Below are 21,247 nucleotides of genomic sequence, written 5' to 3'. Positions count from 1 at the left end.
ATTTAAGGTTAGAGACTTTTGAGGCAGAAACCAACGGCTACTATTTTATACCTCAGTTCAGTCCAAACATCTGATCATCTATGGGAAATGAGGCCCTAAGGATTCAAAAATAGAGTATGATCTTTTCCCTAAGGGAGAAAGGGAGAAATTAGCAAAGAGGATCGATGGTTAATTCTATTCCTGCCCAATGATCTCATAAGAAACACGTTTCTACATTTTTGCCCAACTCTATCACCTGGGCACATGATTAGATAACAGGACATAGCTGAGGCATCTTGTTTCTTCATCTGCACATCTGGGGAGGCAAGAGGGGAAGAAAAAAAACCAGAATGGAATCTTGAATTAAATTTTTAAGTCAAGAGTTGACAGTGATACCTATATTGAATGTAAAAAGAAAATAGATTCTTATTTTGTTTGGTACCCTTATTTGTCATGATTGTTTATTCAAATATCCTTGAAACATCAACATTCAACTCAATGTCATCCTACTTGTTCTCACGCTGTATGTTATAAAACCTTACTATATGATTTACCTAATTGATAAAAATAAAAGGCTAAACAAATTTATTGTTTGTTTTAGAACTCAAAAATGAATAATTCTAAATTGATGCCAATGTTAATTAAGATAATCTGAAATACAGATTGTTAATTCTTAAATATTATATTTGAAAACATGTAAAATAAGCTACCTCAGAAATAATTCACACCAAATCACAGCAATCTTGGGAAAGAACAACAAAATCAGAGGTATCATGCTACCTGATATTTGAAACTATACTACCAGGCTCTAGAATCAAAACAGTATGATACTGGCATAAAAACAGACACACAGATCAATGGAACAGAACAGAGAACTCAAAAATAAACCCACACCTATATGGTCAATTAATATTTGACAAAGGAGGCAAGAACATACAATGGGATAAAGACAGTCTCTATTCAATAAACAGTGTTGAGAAAATTGGACAAGCACATGAAAAAATTAAACTAGACCACTTTTAACAACATATATAAGAATAAACTCAAAATGGATGAAAGACTTAAATAAATATAAGACTCTGGAGTCATAAAACTCCTAGAAAGAAACACAGGCAGTAAAATCTCTGACATTTCTCTTAGCAATATTTTTCTGATATATCTCTTTGAGCAAGGGAAACAAAAGAAAAAACAAATGAAACTACATCAAACTAAAAAAAAAAGTGCACAGCAAAGAATACCGTCAACAAAACCAAAAGACAGCCTACTGAATGGGAGAACATACTCGCCAATGACACATCTGAAAAGAGGTTAATATCCAAAATCTATAAAGGACTCATACAACCCAACACCAAAAAACATCAAACAATCCAATTAAAAAATGGGTAGAGATCCTGAATAGACACTTCTTCAAAGAGGACATGCAGATGGCCAACAGATATATGAAAAGATGCTCAACATCACTAATCATCAGAGAAATGCAAATTAAAACCACAATGAGGTATTACTTCATACCTGTCAGAATGGCTATCATCCATAAATCAACAAACAAGTGTTGGTGAGGATGTGAAAAAAGGGAACCCTCATGCACTGTTACCGGTGGGAATGCAGACTGGTGCAGCCACTATGTAAACAGTATGGAGGTTCCTCAAAAAATTAAAAATCAAGCTACCTTATGACGCAGCGATCCCACTTCTGGGTATATATCTAAAGAAACCCAAAACACTAATTTGAAGAATATGTGCATCCCTATGTTCACTGCAGTGTTATTTATAACTAGTAGCCCGGTGCATGAAATTCGTGCACTGGGGTGGGGGGGGGGGAAGGGCCCCTCAGTCTGGCCTTCACCCTCTCCAATCTGAGACCCCTCAGGGAATGTCCAACTACCTGTTTGTGCCCACACTTTTAACAGATAACAGCTCCATTGTTGTTTCTTTCTTATGCTTAACACATTGTATGCGGGAAACGTATTTATACATTTTACGTATTTATACATTCTACCAGTGTAATAGAGCGCGGGGCACGTATTAATATGTTTTTTATAGACTAGCAGTAGAATGTGGGTAACGTATAAATACGTAAACTAAAGTTATCGTAATTTTACTGAGCGTTGCCATTTGCGCAAAAAATTAGCAAAAATGGCCCGCGCCACCTGTTATCGTGCGATAAAAACTACCTGCAAACAATGTGTTAAAACCATTGGAATTAGTAGGTATTCAAAGTGTGTATACATTTTGGGGGGACACCCTGTATATCTCTAGTCAGCGGTGAAAGAAACCAACAGCAGATTTGGAACCCCCAGACAGGGAAACTCGCTCACTCCCCACATGTCTCCCCACTTCACTTTCCACCTTCGTGGGCAGCAGGAGAATCGACATTTTCTCTCATTAATTTGGAAAAGCACGTCCTGTCACCTGCTGCCTGGCAGGAGTGCGCTAGGCCCCAAGCAAGCGAGGCTCAGTCAGGGCAGCCTTCGCTCATGGGTGCTGGCACCCAAAGTGCACATTCCTCTTCTACAGTCGCCCCGACTATCCCACTGTTTCACTGAGAGGACAGAATTCCTCTCCACCTCTGGGTTCTTGATCTTGAACGCTGACTGAAGGCACCTCAGCGAGGGCCGCCCGCGCCCACCAGGTGTGTCTGTCTGCATCTGCTCCCGCCTCAGCACCTGCATTAACCCCCTAGAGATGATCTCGTAGCTGCACTGGCCTCTGTGGGAACAGGGCATCACCACTCCGCCCTCTCACTGTCATCTCACAGGCGCCCACCCTCAGCACTCAGAACACCCAGACACTCTCCAAAGGACGTGAACGCATCAGAGGGGATGTGTGCACATCCTGTGGGGGTGTTAGGCATGCCGGGTTGATGTAAGTGCAGTAGAGAGGCGGGGGGAACTTGTGCACGCCTTGGTTTGCAACTGTTGCAGGCGCGGGAGGGTGACTGTGTTGGGGGATGTTCGCACGCCAGGGGAGGATGTGCACACCGGAGGCCTCTGGCTTTGCAGATCTGCAAACTCCCGTGGTGCGGCCAGGAGGACGTCAGTCTGGCCAGCCACGGTGGCTGTCCCTGCGATCCTGCACCTTCTGGGCCAAGAGGCGGATCTTGCGCAGCCACTCCTGGGCACTGATGGCCTGCAGGCGCTACTTCAGCTCAGCCTGCAGGCTCCGCTTGGCATGCTCACAGCTGTCACCACCACCATGTGGGGAGTACAGGCCGCCCTCCACCGGCCTGCCTCCCCTGTCCAGAGGCTCTCTGCGCTGCTCACCTGCACAGAGTGACTGGGCTGGGTGGAAGCCAGGCGTCCTGCCCTGCCCAACCCCGGCCCATCTGCCCCTGTGCGAGCTGCCGCCCCGCCAGGAAGGGTCACGGATCCGGGTCCCGGGACTGCGGACAGCCTCAAGCACTGCCCCCCTCCTGGCAGGGTCACAGATCTGTGTCTTGGTCCCGCGGACAGCCTCAAGCACTGCCCCCTGCCTGGCAGGTCATGGATCCGGGTCCTAGACCGCAGACAGCCTCAAGTGCTGCCCCCGCCCGGCAGGGTCACAGATCCGGGTCCCGGGACAGCGGACAGCCTCAAGCACTGCCCCCCGCCCGCCAGGTCACAGATCCGGGTCCCGGACCGTGGACAGCCTTGCCCGCTGTCGCCTGCCTTCAGTATGCAAATTAGCCACCATCTTGTTGCTTCAGGGCAGGGGTCCCCACTGGGGTGCCTGGCCAGTCTGGGTGAGGGGCTGAGGGCCGTTTTCAGGCTGGCAGGCGACTGAAGCTCCCAACTTCTCCTTTTTATCTTTTTTCTTTTTAATTCTGGGATTTATTTACCTTCTATGGCTGTCACTGGAGCTGAGAGCCGGCTTTAGCTCTGAGGCCCGGCTGCAGCTCTGAGACCTCGGCTGCTGAAAGCAGGGATCTGGGTTTGTTCTATAATTGAAACACTGTTGCGGTCCTGCTGGCTGAAGCCCGGCTGGCCGAAAGCAGGTTTCTGGGTTTTGTTTAACTTCTATAATTGCAACATATTTGCTTAGAGTGCAAGCTGAGAGCCCAGCAATGGAAGGCGGGGAACCTTGGCTTCCTCCTTCACTGGAGCAAGCAAGCCTCCTGTTCGCTTCAGCTGCCTGGCTGCCGGCCACCATCTTGGTTGGCAGTTAATTTGCATATCGCCCTGATTAGCCAATGGGAAGTGTGTCGGAGCTACAGTTAATTACCATGTTTGTCTATTATTAGCTAGGATAGCCAAAATATGGAAGCAACCTAAGTGCCCATCAATAGATGACTAGATAAAAAAAGCTGCCATACACATATACAATAGAATATTACTCAGCTGTAAGAAAGAATAAAATCTTATGATTTGTGACAGTCTAGATCAGGGGTGGGCAAACTTTTTGACTCGAGGGCCACAATGGGTTCTTAAACTGGACCGGAGGGCCAGAACAAAAGCATGGATGGAGTGTTTGTGTAAACTAATATAAATTCAAAGTAAACATCATTACATAAAAGGGTATGGTCTTTTTTTTTTTTTTTTAGTTTTATTCATTTCAAACGGGCCGGATCCGGCCCGCAGGCCGTAGTTTGCCCACGGCTGGTCTAGATGGATCTAGAGGGTATTATGTTAAGTGAAGTATAAAAAGCTATAGAATATTCGATAGAGGATGATTGCCAGAGGCCTATGGCGGAACTACTTTATTATGGCAATTAAAATTTTTGTACCAAAAATTGTAGTGTGTTTAACTTAATTTATTCATCAATCGAATATTACTCAGCCATAAAAAAGAATGAGATCTTACCATCTGTGATAGTGTGGATGAACCTAAAGGGTATAATACTAAGTGAAGTCAGTCAATCTGAGAAATATAAGTACCATATGATGTCACTTATATATGAAATCAAAAGAAAAAAATAAAATATAGAGACTCAAAGATACAGAGAATTGACTGATGACTGCCAGAGGAGATGTGAGTTGGGGTACTGGGTGAAAATGGTGAAGGATTTAAGAAGTGCAAATTGGTAGTTACAAAATAGTCATGGTGATGTAAAGTACAGCATAGGGAATATAGTTAATAATATTGTAATAACTATTAACAGTGCCAGATGAGTACTTGAAATATCAGGGGACCACTTTGTAAAATATATGATCATCTAATCACTATGCTGTGCATGTAAAGCTAATACAAAATAATACTGAATATAAACTGTAATTGAAGAATAAAATAAAAAAAAATTCACATCATGAACTATTAAAATTACCTGATTCAGGTCACAATAAGTCCTTAGAGAAGGTGCTGACTTTAACTCTCTTGCTATCTTCATAGCTGCATTCAAATCATTTTTTCTCTCTTCAATGCAGTTTTTAGCCATTATTACGTTTGATAAATAATCATTTGTTTTTCTTGCTACTTCTTCACACAAGTTCTTTTTCCTTCGTGTAAGATCCCAAAGTTACTTGCACAATTCACAAACATTTATATGAACGTGAGTTATAGTAACTAAATAGTATTATAGAGTAATTTTACTAATTTATGAACTTAACATGGTTAAATAAGGCATTAAATTGAACTGAAATGTATTACAGTTGAAAGCTATGTATGTATAACTAGAGAAAAAGTAAATTTTGTAGGTTATAGTTATATGGCAAATACAGCTGTCACAGAATTACAAGGTTAAGACAGACTCATGATTCCCCTTAAAGTAGAAATCCTCGCTATCTTGCAGTCACTGGTGCCAGTGCAAAGACACATTTATATTCATTTCTCAGTAGGATCTACATGCACAATTTAAAATTTCCTTCAGTAGACACATACAATATTTTAAAATAGGTTTTACCAAACCATAACTGAGGTATCAATTAACTATAATCTTCAAAGTAATCACTTAGTAAGGTTATCTATTTATTATTTCGTTACTTGTACCTCAGTCAAAAAATTTTCTGGGCCTATGGTAGAACTACCTTATTATGGCAATTAAAATTTTTGTACCAAGAACTGTAGTGTTTAACTTATTCATTTTATTCATCAAACAAATGTATTTTGATTATTTTCTCAAAACCAAATCTGGCCTCAGAAAAGGATAGCTTGCCACACTGAAGAGTAACAAGAATGTAATATAGATTCTGAAGGTAAAGAGGCATTACAAAAACCTTTAGTAATTTTATATATAGTATTTGAAATTGATGTCTTTAGGGGAAAAATTGTCATTTAACAAGTTTAGTATGGTTCCTAAAAATTCATGCCTATGTAGTGATGTCAGCAAAGTGGCAGATTAGGAAACTTTAAGCCCTTGTTCCCCAACAGAGATGTCAAAAAGCATGCAAAAATTAGTAAAATAAATTTACAGGAATTCTGGAAAACCAATAAAGGTATACAGCAACAAAGCAAATGCCCAATTAACAAAAAGTCACTCAAAACAGTAGGACATGCCATTGTGTTTTTACTTGTCCTTGTCTAGCCCCCTCTTCAGCTATGCTTTTGGTCTGAAGGCAGCAGTACAGTTCGCAATTCCTTCCCTCAAACCAGAGGGAGCAAAGCAGACTTTATTTGCAATTTTCTAATATGTCTGGGGACTACCAGAAGAACTAGTCTGTTTCACCTAACTTGGAGCTCGGGCAATGAGAAGCAGTGGGCCCCCTGCAGGAGGACTATTCCTGTAGATGCCTGGGCAAGAGATTACAGGAAAAGAGATACAATAGACTATCTGAGGTTCAGAGAAGTTGACTCCTTGGGAAATTTAGACATTTAAAAGCAACCATGTCGGGGGAAAAGCGGGACAATATGTAATACTTTCAACAATAAAGATTTTTTTTAAAAGCAGCTATGTATGCAGAAGGATAATAAAAAGTCACACTCAGACCCAGGCAAGAGTTCTCAGAAAATACCTGAGACTTTCATAAACCATCATCTCATGCTAATCCCAAGGGTACTCAATGAAGGGCAGGCCCAGCAAAGAGCCAGTTTGCAATAATTGGGAGAGGTGACTGTGCCAAATTTTCAAAAGAAAACCACAAGGCATGCAAAGGTAATCAGGAAAACAATGAAGGATCAAAATGTGAATATCAATAGAGATAGAAATTACAAAGAGGAACCAAACATAAAATCTGGCACTTAAAATTACAATAATTGAAATGAAAAATTGACTACGAGAGTTCAACTGCAGATTTAACCAGGAAAAAGAATCAGTAAATATGAAGATAAAGCAACTGAAATTATCAAGTTTGAGAAGCAGAAAGAAAAATGAATGAAGAGAAGTAAACAGAGTCTAAGGGACCTTCAGGGACACCTTTCAAGATTACCAACATATACGTTATGGAAGTCCCAAAAGGAGAAAAGAGAAATGGGTACAGAGAGATTATTTAAAAAAATAATTGCTTAAAAGCTTCCAAAATTAGATAAAATACATGAATTTAGAAATCCAAGAATTCAAAGAAATTTAAGCAGAATAAACCCAGAAGACCCCACACTGAGACACAATGTAATTCAACTGCTGTAAGACAAATAGAGAATCTTGACAGCAGCCATAGAAATGCAAATTGTCCTGTACAAGAGATCCTCACTAAGATCATAAGCTGATTTCTAAGCAGAAACCTTGGAAGTCAGAAGACAGTGGGATGCTGGAGACCAAGATCAACAGTAATTGATATAAATGTGAGGAGTCTGGCAGAAGGCTGACCAGGACTCCTTTTGATATTCACAGGGTGAATATCTACATTTTATTACCTGCTGCTGGCTCAATGGCCTAAAGCAAACTCCCCCAAAACCTGACAATCTTACTGTTTACTAAACATTACCATTGATATGTCTGTTTGCATTCCTAAAGGTAATTGTGTATTCTAGCAAATAAAAGCAGCTGGGAACGGAGCAACAGGAGAGAACTTGACTGCTATGGTTGAGTTTTCCGCCGGTATTAAAAATAATATTTCGTCTTGTGTATCATTTGTGTGTCAGCTCTTCCTCCAAGCCTTTGAACCCGTGAAAGCCACTCTGGCCGTGGACTCTTGCAGTGGGATGACATGTTAAGAGTGTTGAAAGGAAAAAACTGCCAACTGAGAATTCTATAGCTGGCAAAGTTATACTTCAAAAATTTGAGGGAGTAATTAAAATATTCCCAGGTAAACAAAAACTAACAGCAGTCATTACCAATATACCTGTTGTATGAGAAATGTTAAAGAAAGCTTTCAGGTTAAAATTAAAGGAGGCTAAATAATAACTTGAAGCCATACAAAAAAGAAACATCTCAGGTAAAGGTCAATACATGGGCTATAATCAATGCTGGATTTACCCAACAGCTATGCTAAGAATATGCTTACAACACCAGCAGAGTGAATACACCAAAATCTTTTTTTAAAAGATGTGACATTTCAAATTTTGTTAAAACTTCACTGAAATAAACATCATTGAAAGATTTTTTAAAAAGACATACATAATTAAAAGTGAAAGGAAAAAAAAAGATATTCCACAAATACAGCAAATAAAGGTAAGCTAGGGTGGCTATACTGATATCAGGCAAAAGAGACTTTAGGTAAAAAATTGTTAGAAGAAACAAAGAAAATGTTTATTATACTGTCAAAAGAGTCAATTCACCAGGAAGATATAACAATTATAACACATGTATGCACCAAATATAAGAGCTCCAAACTATATGGGGGGAAAAAGAGACAGAATTAAAGGAAGAAATAGAGAGCTCTACAATCATGGGTGAGACTTTAATATTCTACTTCCAATAATAGAAAGAAAAACCATACAGAATATCAATAAGGATATAGACTATTTAAACAACATTACAAACCAATGAGACCTAACAGATATATAGAGAACACTGTACCCAACAGAGAGTACAAAATGAGATAAGTGAAAACAAAAAAAATCCCAAAATATAAAAATTTATGGGATGCACTAAAAGCAGAACTAAAGGGAAAATATATACTGTAAATATATTTAAAAAGAGATGGCAAACCAATAACCTAGCTTTACACCTTAGGAAACAGAAAGAGAACAAAAGAATTCCAAAGCTAGCAGAAGGAAGGACTAATAAAGATTAGAGTAGAGATAAGGAAATAGAGAATAGGGGGGGAAAAAATCAATGAAACCAAAAGTTAAATTTTTAAAAAAAAATTGACAACTCTGTAGGTACATTAAGAAAAAAAGAGAAGAGTCAAATTACTAAAATCAGAAAAAAATGTGCACACAATTACCAATTTTATAGAAATGAAGAGGATTAGAGAGAATACTATGAATAACTGTATACCAAAAAATTGGATAACCTAGATAAGTGGTCAGCAAACTCATTAGTCAACAGAGCCAAATATCAACAGTACAACGATTGAAATTTCTTTTGAGAGCCAAATTTTTTAAACTTAAACTATATAGGTAGGTACATTGTTATTAACTTAATTAGGGTACTCCTAAGCTGGCCTTTGCTAAAAACGTCCTCAATCTGATTGAGGTACGTTCGCTGAGGTCCACCCCTTCCAACTCTCCCATCTACACTCGTCTTGTATACTTGTTTCAGATAGACGAGTGTGGATGGGAGAGTTGGAAGGGGTGGACCTCAGCGAACGTACCTCAAAACAATGTACCTCCCCTGCGTGGGTATCCCGCGGCCCGCCTATGCAGCATCTCCCCGTCGCCCCACCGAACGACACCCCCCACTTCTAATGCCACTTCTTCAAAATAGACTCGCCCAGGCCGAAAACCAACTTCTGCACATGGGCCACAAAGTTTCAACCGCACTGTACGTGTGCGCCCACATGTGGTATTTTGTGGAAGAGTCACATTCAAGTCACATTCAAAGAGCCGCACGTGGCTCGCAAGCCGCGGTTTGCCGACCACTGACCTAGATGAAATGAACAAATTCTTAGAAGCACACCAATAACAAGAAGATTGAACTGGCAATCAAATACCTCCCAATAAAGAAAAGCCCTGGACTAAACTGGCTTTCACTGGTGAATTTTACCAAATATTTAATGAAAAATTAATACCAATCCTCCTCAAACCACTAAAACTGAAGGAGCAGAAATACTTCCTAGCTCATTCTATGAGTCTAGCATTTATTAAAGCTGAATGAAGACAATACAAAAAAGAAAACTACAGAACCCTCAAGCTATATTCTAGCAATAAACTCAGCAGCATGTTAAAAGGGTAACACGTCATAACCAAAAGAGATTTATTCCTGGAATTCGATGATAGTTCAATAAACAAAAATCAATTAACATTATGTATAACATTAACGGAACTCCTCCCCCCACCCCGCCCCATAATCCTCTCAAATGATGTAGAAAAAGGATGTGACATATTTCAACACATTTTCATGATATAAAAATATTTAATAAACTAGGAATTGAGAAAAACTACATCAACATAATAAAGACTCCACAGTTAAATATAAACTAAGATAAGAGAAATAAGATGACAACTTTTCTTCTAAGATGAGGAACAAGATTAGGATACATGCTTTTGCCACTGTTCTTTAATATATGATTGTAAGTTCTAGCCACAGAAATTAGGCAACAAAAAGAAATAAAGGCACCCAAATTGGAAAAGAAGTAAAATTATCTTTTTGCAGATGACATAATCTTATATGGAGAAAACACTAAAGATGCCATAAAAATACTAGTAGGGCTAATAGAGGAATTCAGCAAAGATGTAGGATAAAAATCAACAAACAAATCAGATGCTTTTTCTATTCACAATGTGAAAAGGAAATTAAGGAAATGATTCCTGCCCATCATCCCATACACCAAAGGTTGCAGGTTCAATTCCCGGTCAGGATGTGTATGGAAGGCAGCCAATCGATGTTTCTCACATCTCTCCCACATTCTCTCTCTCCCTTCCTCTCTCTCTAAAAATCAATGAACATATCTTTAGCTGAGGATTTAAAAAAAAAGAAAATGATTCCTTTAAAATAGAATAAAAAAGAAGAATATACTTAACTAATAAGAAGTCAACATACCTGTATACTTGTAAACAATACAACACTGCTGAAATAAAGACAAAAATAAAACGAGAAACATCCTATGTTAATGGAATGAAAGACTGAATTTTGTCAACGCCACCCAAAGCATCCTATAATTCAATATAATTCCTATAAAAATCTCAGTGATATTTAATCTAGAATAGAAAAACCCATCTTAATAGTCACATGGAACCTCAAAGAACCCCAAATTGTCAAAATAATCTTGAAAAAGAACAAAGGTGGAGGGCTCACACATCCTGATTTCAAAACTTTGTACAAAGGTACAGTAATCAAAACAGTGTCTTACTAGAATAAGGAGAGACAGACCAATGGAATACAATAAAGAGTACAGAAATAATCCTTCACCTATATGGTCAACTGAGTTTTGACAAGTGTGCCAAGACTATTCAATAGAGAAAAGACCATCTTTTCAATAAATGATGCTGGGAAAACTGAATATCCACATGGAAAAAAATGAAGTTGGACCCTTTCCTCATGCCACATGCAAAGATTAACTCAAAATGAATCAAAGACTTAAATGTAAGAACGAACACTACAATACTCTTAGAAGAAAACATAGGGGAAAAGCTTTACATATTAGATCTGGCAATGATTTCTTGCATATGACAACAAAAGCATAGGCAACAAAAGAAAAACTAATTGGACTTTATCAGTAACTTTTGTGGATCAAATAATGTGATCAAGAGAGTAAAAAGGTAACCTGTAAGAAGGGAAAAAATATCTGAAAATGATATATCTGATAAAAGATTAGTATCAATAATATATAAAGAACTCCTACAATCCAACAACAAAATAAATAATCCCACTCAAATATGGGCACTCAGCCTGGCTGGTATGGCTCAGTGGTTGAGCATTGACCTCTGAAACAGGAGGTCACGGGTACATTCCCAGTTGGGGCACATGCCCGGGGTTTTGGGTTCGAGCCCCAGTAGGGGGCAAGCAAGAGACCACTGATCGATTATTCTCTCTCATCATTGATGTTTCTATCTCTCTCTCTCCCTCTCCTTTCTTTTCTTTAAAGTTAATAAAAACATATTTTTAAAAAAGGGCACTCATACAACTTAACACCAAAAAGACAAACATTTCAATTAAAAACTGGACAGAGGACCGGAATAGATATTTCTCCCACAAAGATATACAGATGGCCAACAGACATATGAAAAAATGTTCAACATTACTAATCATCAGTGAAATGCAAATTAAAAGCACAATGAGATTATCACCTCATGCCTGTCAGAATGGCTATATTAAAAAAAATCAATAAACAACAAGTGTTGGTAAGGATGTGGAGAAAAGGGAGCTCTTGTACACTGTTAGTAGGCTTGTAAATTAGTGCACCCACTCACTGTGGAAAACAGTATGGAGATTCCTCAAAAATTAAAAATAGAGCCCTGACTGGTTTGGCTCAGTGGATAGAGTGTCGGCCTGTGGACTGAAAGGTCCCAAGTTCGATTCCGGTCAAGGGCATGTACCTTGGTTGCAGGCACATCCCCAGTAGGAGGTGTGCAGGAGGCAGCTGATCGATGTTTCTCTCTCATAGATGTTTCTAACTATCTCTCTCCCTTCTTCTCTGTAAAAAATCAATAAAATATATTTAAAAAAAATTAAAAATAGAGTTATCAAATATCACATGATCTCACTCATACATGAAATCTAGTGAACAAAATAAAACTGATTAACAAAATAGATCCAGAGATATAGAAGCGTAGAACAGACTGGCAAATCTCAGAGGGAAAGTGGGGGTGGGTGGTGGGTGGGGAGAGATTAACCGAAGAACTTATATGCATATATGCATAGCCCTTGAACACAGACAATAGTGTGGTGAAGGCCTAGGGGAGGGATGGGGAAAGGGGGAGGGGGACAATGGGGAAAAAAGGGGGATCTGTAATACTTTCAACAATAAAGATAAATTTAAAAATATATAGAACTGTCATATGATCCAACAATTCTACTTTTGAGTATTTATCCAAAGAAAACAAAAACACTTAATTTGAAAAGATATATGCACCATGCTCACTGCAGCATTACTAGTAATAGCCAAGATATGAAAACAACCTAGGCATCGATTGATAGATGAATAAATAAAAATTTGTGTACAAATTAAATATTATTCAGTCAGAAAAAGAATGAAATCTTGAGAACCAAGATGGCGGCATAGGTTAACGCCGGAGTTTGCTGCCTTGAACAACTACTTCAAAAGTGAAACTAAAAGACGGAACGGACATCACCCAGAACCACAGGAACGCTGGCTGAGTGGAAGTCCTACAACTAGGAGGAAAGAGAAACGCATACGGACACTCAGAGGAGGCACAGTGCTGAAGTCAAATTCTGAGGTGCGGAGTGTGCCGAGCGGGCTGGCGGCGGAGGGCGCGGTTGGCGTTTTCAATCAGGAGGGAGTCGCAGACTCTGAGCTTCAGATACGGGCGAGTCTTTAGGGACCCAGACTCAAACGGGAGAAGTGGGACTGTCTGGCTTCGGTCAGAGCGAGTGCAGCTTTCTCTCCGAGGTTTGCAGCGGTTGCTGGGACTCAGAGAGGCAGAGCCCCTGGGGACAGGACTGAGAGCCCCCATAAATGCTCTCTCCGGCCCACCCTGTTGATCCTGTGCGACCCGCCCCGCCCAAGCCCTGCACAGAGGCATTTGCCCGATAGCCTCAGGCAAAGGCTAGATTAGCACCTCCCTAGAGAACAGAAGTTCTCTCACTGCAGACACAGCTGATTCTCACAGCCCCTTGGCCTGGAGGTCAAACCCTCCCTGGTATTAGCTACAACAATCAAGGCTTAACTACAAGACTGCGCACAAAGACCACTAGGGGGTGCACCAAGAAAGCATAACAAAATGGGGAGACAAAGAAACAGGAAAAAATTGTCAATGGAAGATATAGAGTTCAGAACCATACTTTTAAGGTCTCTCAAGAACTGTTTAGAAGCCGCTGATAAACTTAATGAGATCTACAAGAAAACTAATGAGACCCTCGATGTTATGATGGGGAACCAACTAGAAATTAAGCATACATGGACTGAAATAACGAATATTATACAGACTCCCGACAGCAGACCAGAGGAGTGCAAGAATCAAGTCAATGATTTGAAATGCGAGGAAGCAAAAAACACCCAACCGGAAAAGCAAAATGAAAAAAGAATCCAAAAATGCGAGGATAGTGTAAGGAGCCTCTGGGACAGCTTCAAGCGTACCAACATCAGAATTATAGGGGTGCCAGAAGATGAGAGAGAGCAAGATATTGAAAACCTATTTGAAGAAATAATGACAGAAAACTTCCCCCACCTGGTGAAAGAAATGGACTTACAGGTCCAAGAAGCGTGGAGAACCCCAAACAAAAGGAATCCAAAGAGGACCACACCAAGACACATCATAATTAAAATGCCAAGAGCAAAAGACAAAGAGAGAATCTTAAAAGCAGCAAGAGAAAGAAACTCAGTTACCTACAAGGGAATACCCATACAACTGTCAGCTGATTTCTCAACAGAAACTTTGCAGGCCAGAAGGGAATGGCAAGAAATATTCAAAGTGATGAACAGCAAGAACCTACAACCAAGATTACTTTATCCAGCAAAGCTATCATTCAGAATTGAAGGTCAGATAAAGAGCTTCACAGATAAGGAAAAGCTAAAGGAGTTCATCACCACCAAACCAGGATTATATGAAATGCTGAAAGGTATCCTTTAAGAAGAGGAAGAGGAAGAAAAAGGTAAAGATACAAATTATGAACAACAAATATGCATCTATCAACAAGTGAATCTAAGAATCAAGTGAATAAATAATCTGATGAACAGAATGAACTGGTGATTATAATAGAATCAGGGACATAGAAAGGGAATGGACTGACTATTCTTGGGGGGGGGGGAAGGGGTGTGCGAGATGCGGGAAGAGACTGGACAAAAATCGTGCACCTAGGGATGAGGACAGTGGGTGGGGAGTGAGGGCGGAGGGTGGGGCGGGAACTGGGAGGAGGGGAGTTATGGGGGGAAAAAAGAGGAACAAATGTAATAATCTGAAAAATAAAGATTTAATTAAAAAAAAAAGAATGAAATCTTGGCATTTGTGACAACATGGATAGAACTAAAGGTATTATGCTAAGTGAAGTAAGTTAGAGGATGATAAATACCATATGACATCACTTATATGTAGAATCTAAAAAATCCCTAAATGAATAATCAAAACAAAACAGACTCATAGATATAGAGAATAAGCTGATGGCTGCCAAAGGGGAGGAGGTGGGGGATGTGAATAAAAATAATAAAAAAATTTAAAAATGGGCAAAGGACTTGAGTAGACATTCTCCCAAAACAGTACACAAATGGCCAATTTGTAGAAATTTGCATTTTGTAGAAATAAGCACATGAAAAGATACTCAGCAACAGCAGTCATTAGGAAAATGCAAATAAAAATCACAATGAGACACAACTTTATATCCATCAGAACGTGATTACAAAGAAACAACAACAAAACACCATAGAAAATAACTCTGTTGGTAAGGATATAGAGAAATTGAAACCATGTACACTGCTGGTGGAAATGTAAAATGTGTAGCCAAAGCAGAAAATAATATGGTGTTTCCTCAGAAATTTAAACTTGAAATTACCATATGCCACTAAACTGTACACTTAAAATGGTTCAAATGGTAAACTTTGTTATGTATATTTTACCACTATAAAATCTGTAAAATAAATGCATGCATAGGACCTATCACTTAAATGTTATAATTAAAGACCAGATGTGACATAACATCAACATGGAAGAATATCACCAAAGAATATCAACTGATTCATTGATAGTGTTCTAGGCATCCTAATGAGATTTTTAAAGAAGGAACTAAGTCTAAAGGACAACATCATTACTAATATATTTCTTTGCACGTCACAACTTTTATGATCCTGTTTCTTCAAATGTAAAATGTGAATTAGATTATTGAAGATCACATAAATCAGAGTTTTTAAAAAAGTGATGGATACATAACTGTATATTTGTTTAGAAACAAATATTAGAAAGCATGAAAGCATTATTTGTTCTGTTGCAAATAAACACATGAAAAAATTATGGAACTATGTATAAGAAAATGTTTGCATTTTCCCATGTAAGCTGAATTCTGTAACAAATTTTGCAAATAGTTTCCTATGCTGCTTTAAGAAAGAAGCTTGTTTATTTTAACAGTTAGCTTTGGAACCAGAAGACAAATTGCCCAAATAATTAAAAAATGTACAAATTGTTCTTCATTTTGAAGTTGTAATCATCAGCCTGTAGAGACCAACTACTACCTTCCAAACTTGTTTAAAAATTACTCATTACTTGAATCCATATAAGAAATAAAATGACAAGTTAATGTTAAAACTTTAGTTTTATTAAGTCTATATTTTTAAGTTATTACCTGGAATCAAGAGAAGTAAAAAGTTGATCAAACTGTTTCTCCAGATCCTTTAAAAGACTGGCTGTCTCCTCTTGTGTTTGATTGTGTATGTGTTCAAGCATCTAGAAAAAACATAATACAAAGACCTAATTCGGTATTTTTATTTTGTAGAAATTGTACTGTTCAAAATAATTCTGAAAATAAAAGGCACTTTATGGACTTTTCAAAATAACAACACAAGAGAAGATCAGATGATAAACTTCAAATCCTGGTACCTCTCACATCTTTGTTGGCACTGGATACCGACAAACTGACAAAATGGCCTAGAAAATACACTAAGTTTTCTAAACTTGTTTCTTATCCTGTTTTGTCATTACAGGAAATATGTAATTTTAAATAGCTGAATTTCTCTCTGGAACCTTTCCTTAAATTAAAAAAGTAACATTTTAATCCAAGTATTTTTAAAATATTGACTATTCTACAAACTGCATTTTTAAACAAAGAAGTGTTCCTTGAGATCTGTGACCCCTTTTTTTACTTCAAATTTATCCCTTTTGGAATGGGAATGTCTATCCTATTCTTGTCCAACCAATTATTTTAGAAGCTAATAATTTACTCCCTAGTTTCACAGATTCACTGTTAAAGAGGAATTTGGCCCTTGAGTTCAACTCATACTTCATTTAGAAGAAAATTAGATGAGATTTTGGATTTAGAGCTGACACTGGAATAGGTTAAGACTACGTTGGGTGGGTGAATGAATGTATTTTGCATGTGAGAAGGACATAAGACTGGGGGAGTGGAGCAGAGGACAGACTGTTATGAACCGCGCCCCCTTCCCAAATTCATATGTTGAAGCCTTAACTCCCATATCAGCTATAATCTTTTCAGTGCCTTGGCTGTAGATTTGTTGTTTCTTGTTCTTTGTCACCAAATGAATGAGCCTCTCTTTTGGGGAATGGGGTAAGGGAGAAAAGAAAGAAAGACTCTTTATGTAAGGGTATACAGCCAAGTAATGAGCATGTTAGAAAGATGATCTGCAATGCTCAGAGATAAGAAATCATGGTTCCTCGGTAGAGCTTCTTCATTAGTGGGCTGCTAACACAATGCTGCATGACCAATCCCAGCAGGCCATGGGAGTTTCCCAGTCTTCTGTGTATTTCTCTGTCACTAGATTATCATGCTTAATAATCTCTAACTTCAGTCTTAGTATATGCAAGTATACATATTTAAAGAGACTATGCCCTAATAATTGATAGAATTTAATCATTCAAAATGCTTACTTTTACAGCAATACTTAATTGTTCAAAATTATTGCCTGCTATCTTTAGTGCTTCATCAATTTCTTCTGTAGTTTTAGTCTCCTAAAAAGAGGAAGGGGGACCGTATACAAATATAAAAATAGATACTTAGATATATTAGTCACAAAAACATCAGGCTACTATTTTGGTTACAAAAGCAACATAGACCTACCAAAGAAATCTGCAAACAATCAAGAAAAATAACACTGTTCATCTTACTTACCCAGTAAGTAAGCATTTTAGAGTTTCAGCTATAGCATTCCAGATTTTTTAAAGATAACTTTTTGAAAAATTAAGATTATGTCCTGTAACCATTTTGAAGTTTAAAACTATCTTGAAAAATTTATCATGGCAATAAATGTACACATGTAAAAATGAACAATTTAAGGAAAATATAATTTGGTTATGTTAACATTTAAACTTGAAGTAAAAGATAGCAAGATTAAGTGCTCTCTCTCATCCACCAGCCCACCAAAAATCTCCTTAATAGCCTTGTCTAGGTGGCTCAGTTGGTTGGAGCATTGTCCCATACACCAAAAGTTGTGGGTTTGACACCCAGTCAGGGTGCGTGTGGTAGGCAACTGATCTCAATGTTTCTTTCTCTCTCCCCTCTTCTTTCCCCCTCTCTCAAATCAATAAAAACATATCCTCTGGTGAGGATTAGAAAAAAAGGTCTCTGTAACAAAAGAACAATACTTCATTCAACAGCATTTTGGAGTTTGTTCTTTTTTCTCGTCTTAAATTTAAAAAATACACTAAAGTTATCAGGTGCAGTAACGGGTAAAATTGAATCTTCCAACATCATCATCATCATCAATAACAAATGCCATAGGCCTTTTGGATGTCATTAAAATAATTGGAAAAAATCACACTTAGAATTTAGAAACGTGTACTTTATATACATTTCACAGAATCTGAATTCAATAACTAGGTTTTAAAGGGAAGAAGCTACATATAGGTAAGTATCAAGAACACTAACAGAGTTGTCAAAGGTAGCATGAGCTGCCTTGGGAATAAAAGTGAATCTGTTCAAGCACAGTTTGGAATAAAACAAGAGGTTCAAGTAAGGAGTGTGTTTATCTCTTACCTTTAAGCTTTCTAAAAGAATCTGTAATTATAGGGACCTTGAGAGGAGAGGAAATTTAAGCTACCAGAGACAAAGTAAAAATGTCTGGCTTCATCTTACTTCACAAAATAACATTTTTCATACCGCCATTACAGCTGATGAATTCAAAACAGTCCTGTGTGTGGATGGTGAACCAATGTGTTCTAAACCAATAGTTAGCTGATCAGCAGTCTTTTTAAAGTCCTGAGAACAATTCTTTATCCTGAAAAATGTCAAGTACATTATTTTAAATACAACATTAATAAAACAGTTTTAACTTTCTATTCTGATGTTTACTCTCTATAAAAAATAATTCATGTGATGACTTGTAAGAACACACACATTGGGTTCTCAATCATCTATGATAAGCAAAGAGAGGAAACCATGATTAAATATACTTTCATATAAAACTTAATTTTAATAGAGAATTCAATTCCTTAACAAATTTCTAAAAATAATAGCTTACAGCATAAATTGTGCTTTAATTTCCTAACCACCTCTCCTTACCTGATATTTTTTAGTAGAGATGTTGATAATCATTGAACTGTCTTAAACTCAATTATAGTTAGTACTTATACACATAAATGCCAGCTATTAAAAATGTACTTACATAGAGCCCTGGATAATTTACAAAAAGGTAATGAATTTACTACATAAGTTAATTTTCAAGGAAAAATTTCCATTTCTCATCTATTTTTACCTTTATATCCTCATATTGGCTAGCACACAGTAAGCACTGTGTTTGCTGAATAAGTTACTCAAAACCTATAACAATTTATAGAAGAAACTATGATGTTTAATGTTAATCTTATAAAGAGAAATAGACTAAATAATTTTTAAACATTCAATTACTTTGAAAAGTGAACATCCATGTTCTTAAAAATATGAGTGGATTAGCCCTGAGTAGTCCATATTCAATTCCTATTACAAAATAGTAAAGATAAATCATAAAGAAAATATATTAGATATCAAGGGATGCTTCTATTTAAAATATACAACTACTAGAGGCCCAGTGCACAATATTCGTGCATGGGTAGGGTCCCTAGGCCTGGCCGGTGATCAGGGCCGATATGTGGGGCAACCGGTGGAGTGATCAGGGGGGCCCCCGCTGGCACCTGCCTTGGCAGGCCTGGCGCTGCCTGCTTGCCAGTCCCGTCCCCTGCCAACACCACCGGCCCACTTGCCGGCCAGCCCAGACCCCCAATTGCCCCACCGCCACCACCGGTCACCTCCTTCCCCAGCCCTGATTGTGCACCGGTGGGGTCTCTCAGCCCGGCCTGCGCCCTCTCGCAATCCGGGACCCCTCGGGGGATGCCAGAGAGCCAATTGTAGCCCAATCCCGCAGGCCAGGCTGAGGGACCTCACTGGTGCACGAATTCGTGCACCAGGCCTCTAGTCCTCGTATAAATCACCTCTCAATCTATCTCTTCCCTAAATCCTCCACTGTATTGTACTGTTGCTCCTCTCAACAGTCAACAGAGAAGTTCTTACTCTTTCTCCATGTCTTATTCTCACCCAGCACCAACAACTTCTGCTAGAATCATACTCTCAGCTATCCTTGACTTGACATGGTAATCTTGCTTTCCTTTTTTTTCCACTTTTTTTTTATATTTTATTGATTTTTTACAGAGAGGAAGGGCGAGGGATAGAGAGTTAGAAACATCGATGAGAGAGAAACATCGTTCAGCTGCCTTCTGCACACCTCCTATTGGGGATGTGCCCGCAACCAAGGTACATGCCCTTGACCAGAATCGAACCTGGGACCCTTCAGTCCACAGACCGATGCTCCATCTACTGAGCCAAACCGGTTAGGGCTTTTTTTCCCCCCACTTTAAATAAGGACAAACTAATACTGCTTCCTTAGGAGCTGGATTCTCCATTTAATTAACAGCTAAGACAAATTATAAACTTAAATAGCACTTTATAAGCAATGGGTTAGAAATAATGATCTAAAAATGATATTTTAGTAATGCTAAAATTACTCTTTCAGAAATATGTATTTCTGAAAGAGTAATTTTAAATACTAAAGAGAAATTTAAATACTAAAATAAGTGCACATAGAACATACTTTTTAGGCTGCAGTTTGTCCATAAAAGAACCTTCTTTAACATATCCATCTATTGGATAGTATCCTTGTCTAGTTTTTATAGATGTAGCAACCTTAGGACAAAATAAGGAAAACAAAAACAGAAAGTCAGTCAATAATTTCTGTTTATGCAGAATTCAACCAACCAATGTGCCATTCACAGATAAATTTGATAATAGCCTTAAAGATCCTTGAAACCTCATTAAATCAAAGAAAAAAGTTGTGTGTGTGTGTGTGTGTGTATATATATATATGTTTTTACCCTATTTTAATCAGTAAACACATCAGTAATTTGGCAATTATGAGTTAAACAGAACATTAAATTAACTAAAACACTTCATTTTATCACAATTCTAAAGAAATGCTTGCAACAATACTTTAAGATTTTACTGTAGCCCTGGCTGGAGTGTTGGCCTGTGCACCAAAGGGTCGTGGGTTTGATTCCCAGTGAAGGGCATG

General features: G+C 38.3%; 1 protein-coding gene across 2 annotated transcripts in view; it reads right to left on the bottom strand.

Annotated features, from left to right (window-relative positions):
• The window catches only part of RNF17 (ring finger protein 17), a 149,331-nt gene that overhangs the window by 103,392 nt on the left and 24,692 nt on the right, over window positions 1–21,247 (bottom strand). For both annotated transcript variants that reach the window (XM_036299996.1, XM_036299997.1), the window contains exons 3-7: window positions 20,771–20,862; window positions 18,808–18,925; window positions 17,580–17,660; window positions 16,321–16,421; window positions 5,218–5,389 (exon numbers count right to left, since the gene is read on the bottom strand). In XM_036299996.1, coding sequence (XP_036155889.1) covers window positions 5,218–5,389; window positions 16,321–16,421; window positions 17,580–17,660; window positions 18,808–18,925; window positions 20,771–20,862 — 564 coding nt within the window. The remainder of the gene's footprint in view (window positions 1–5,217; window positions 5,390–16,320; window positions 16,422–17,579; window positions 17,661–18,807; window positions 18,926–20,770; window positions 20,863–21,247) is intronic.

Source organism: Myotis myotis, unplaced genomic scaffold, assembly GCF_014108235.1.
Source record: "Myotis myotis isolate mMyoMyo1 unplaced genomic scaffold, mMyoMyo1.p scaffold_m19_p_3, whole genome shotgun sequence".
Taxonomy (NCBI): Eukaryota; Metazoa; Chordata; class Mammalia; order Chiroptera; family Vespertilionidae; genus Myotis; species Myotis myotis.
The sequence above is the reverse complement of the archived record's forward strand: the minus strand, read 5'-3'. Positions and strand labels throughout refer to the sequence as shown.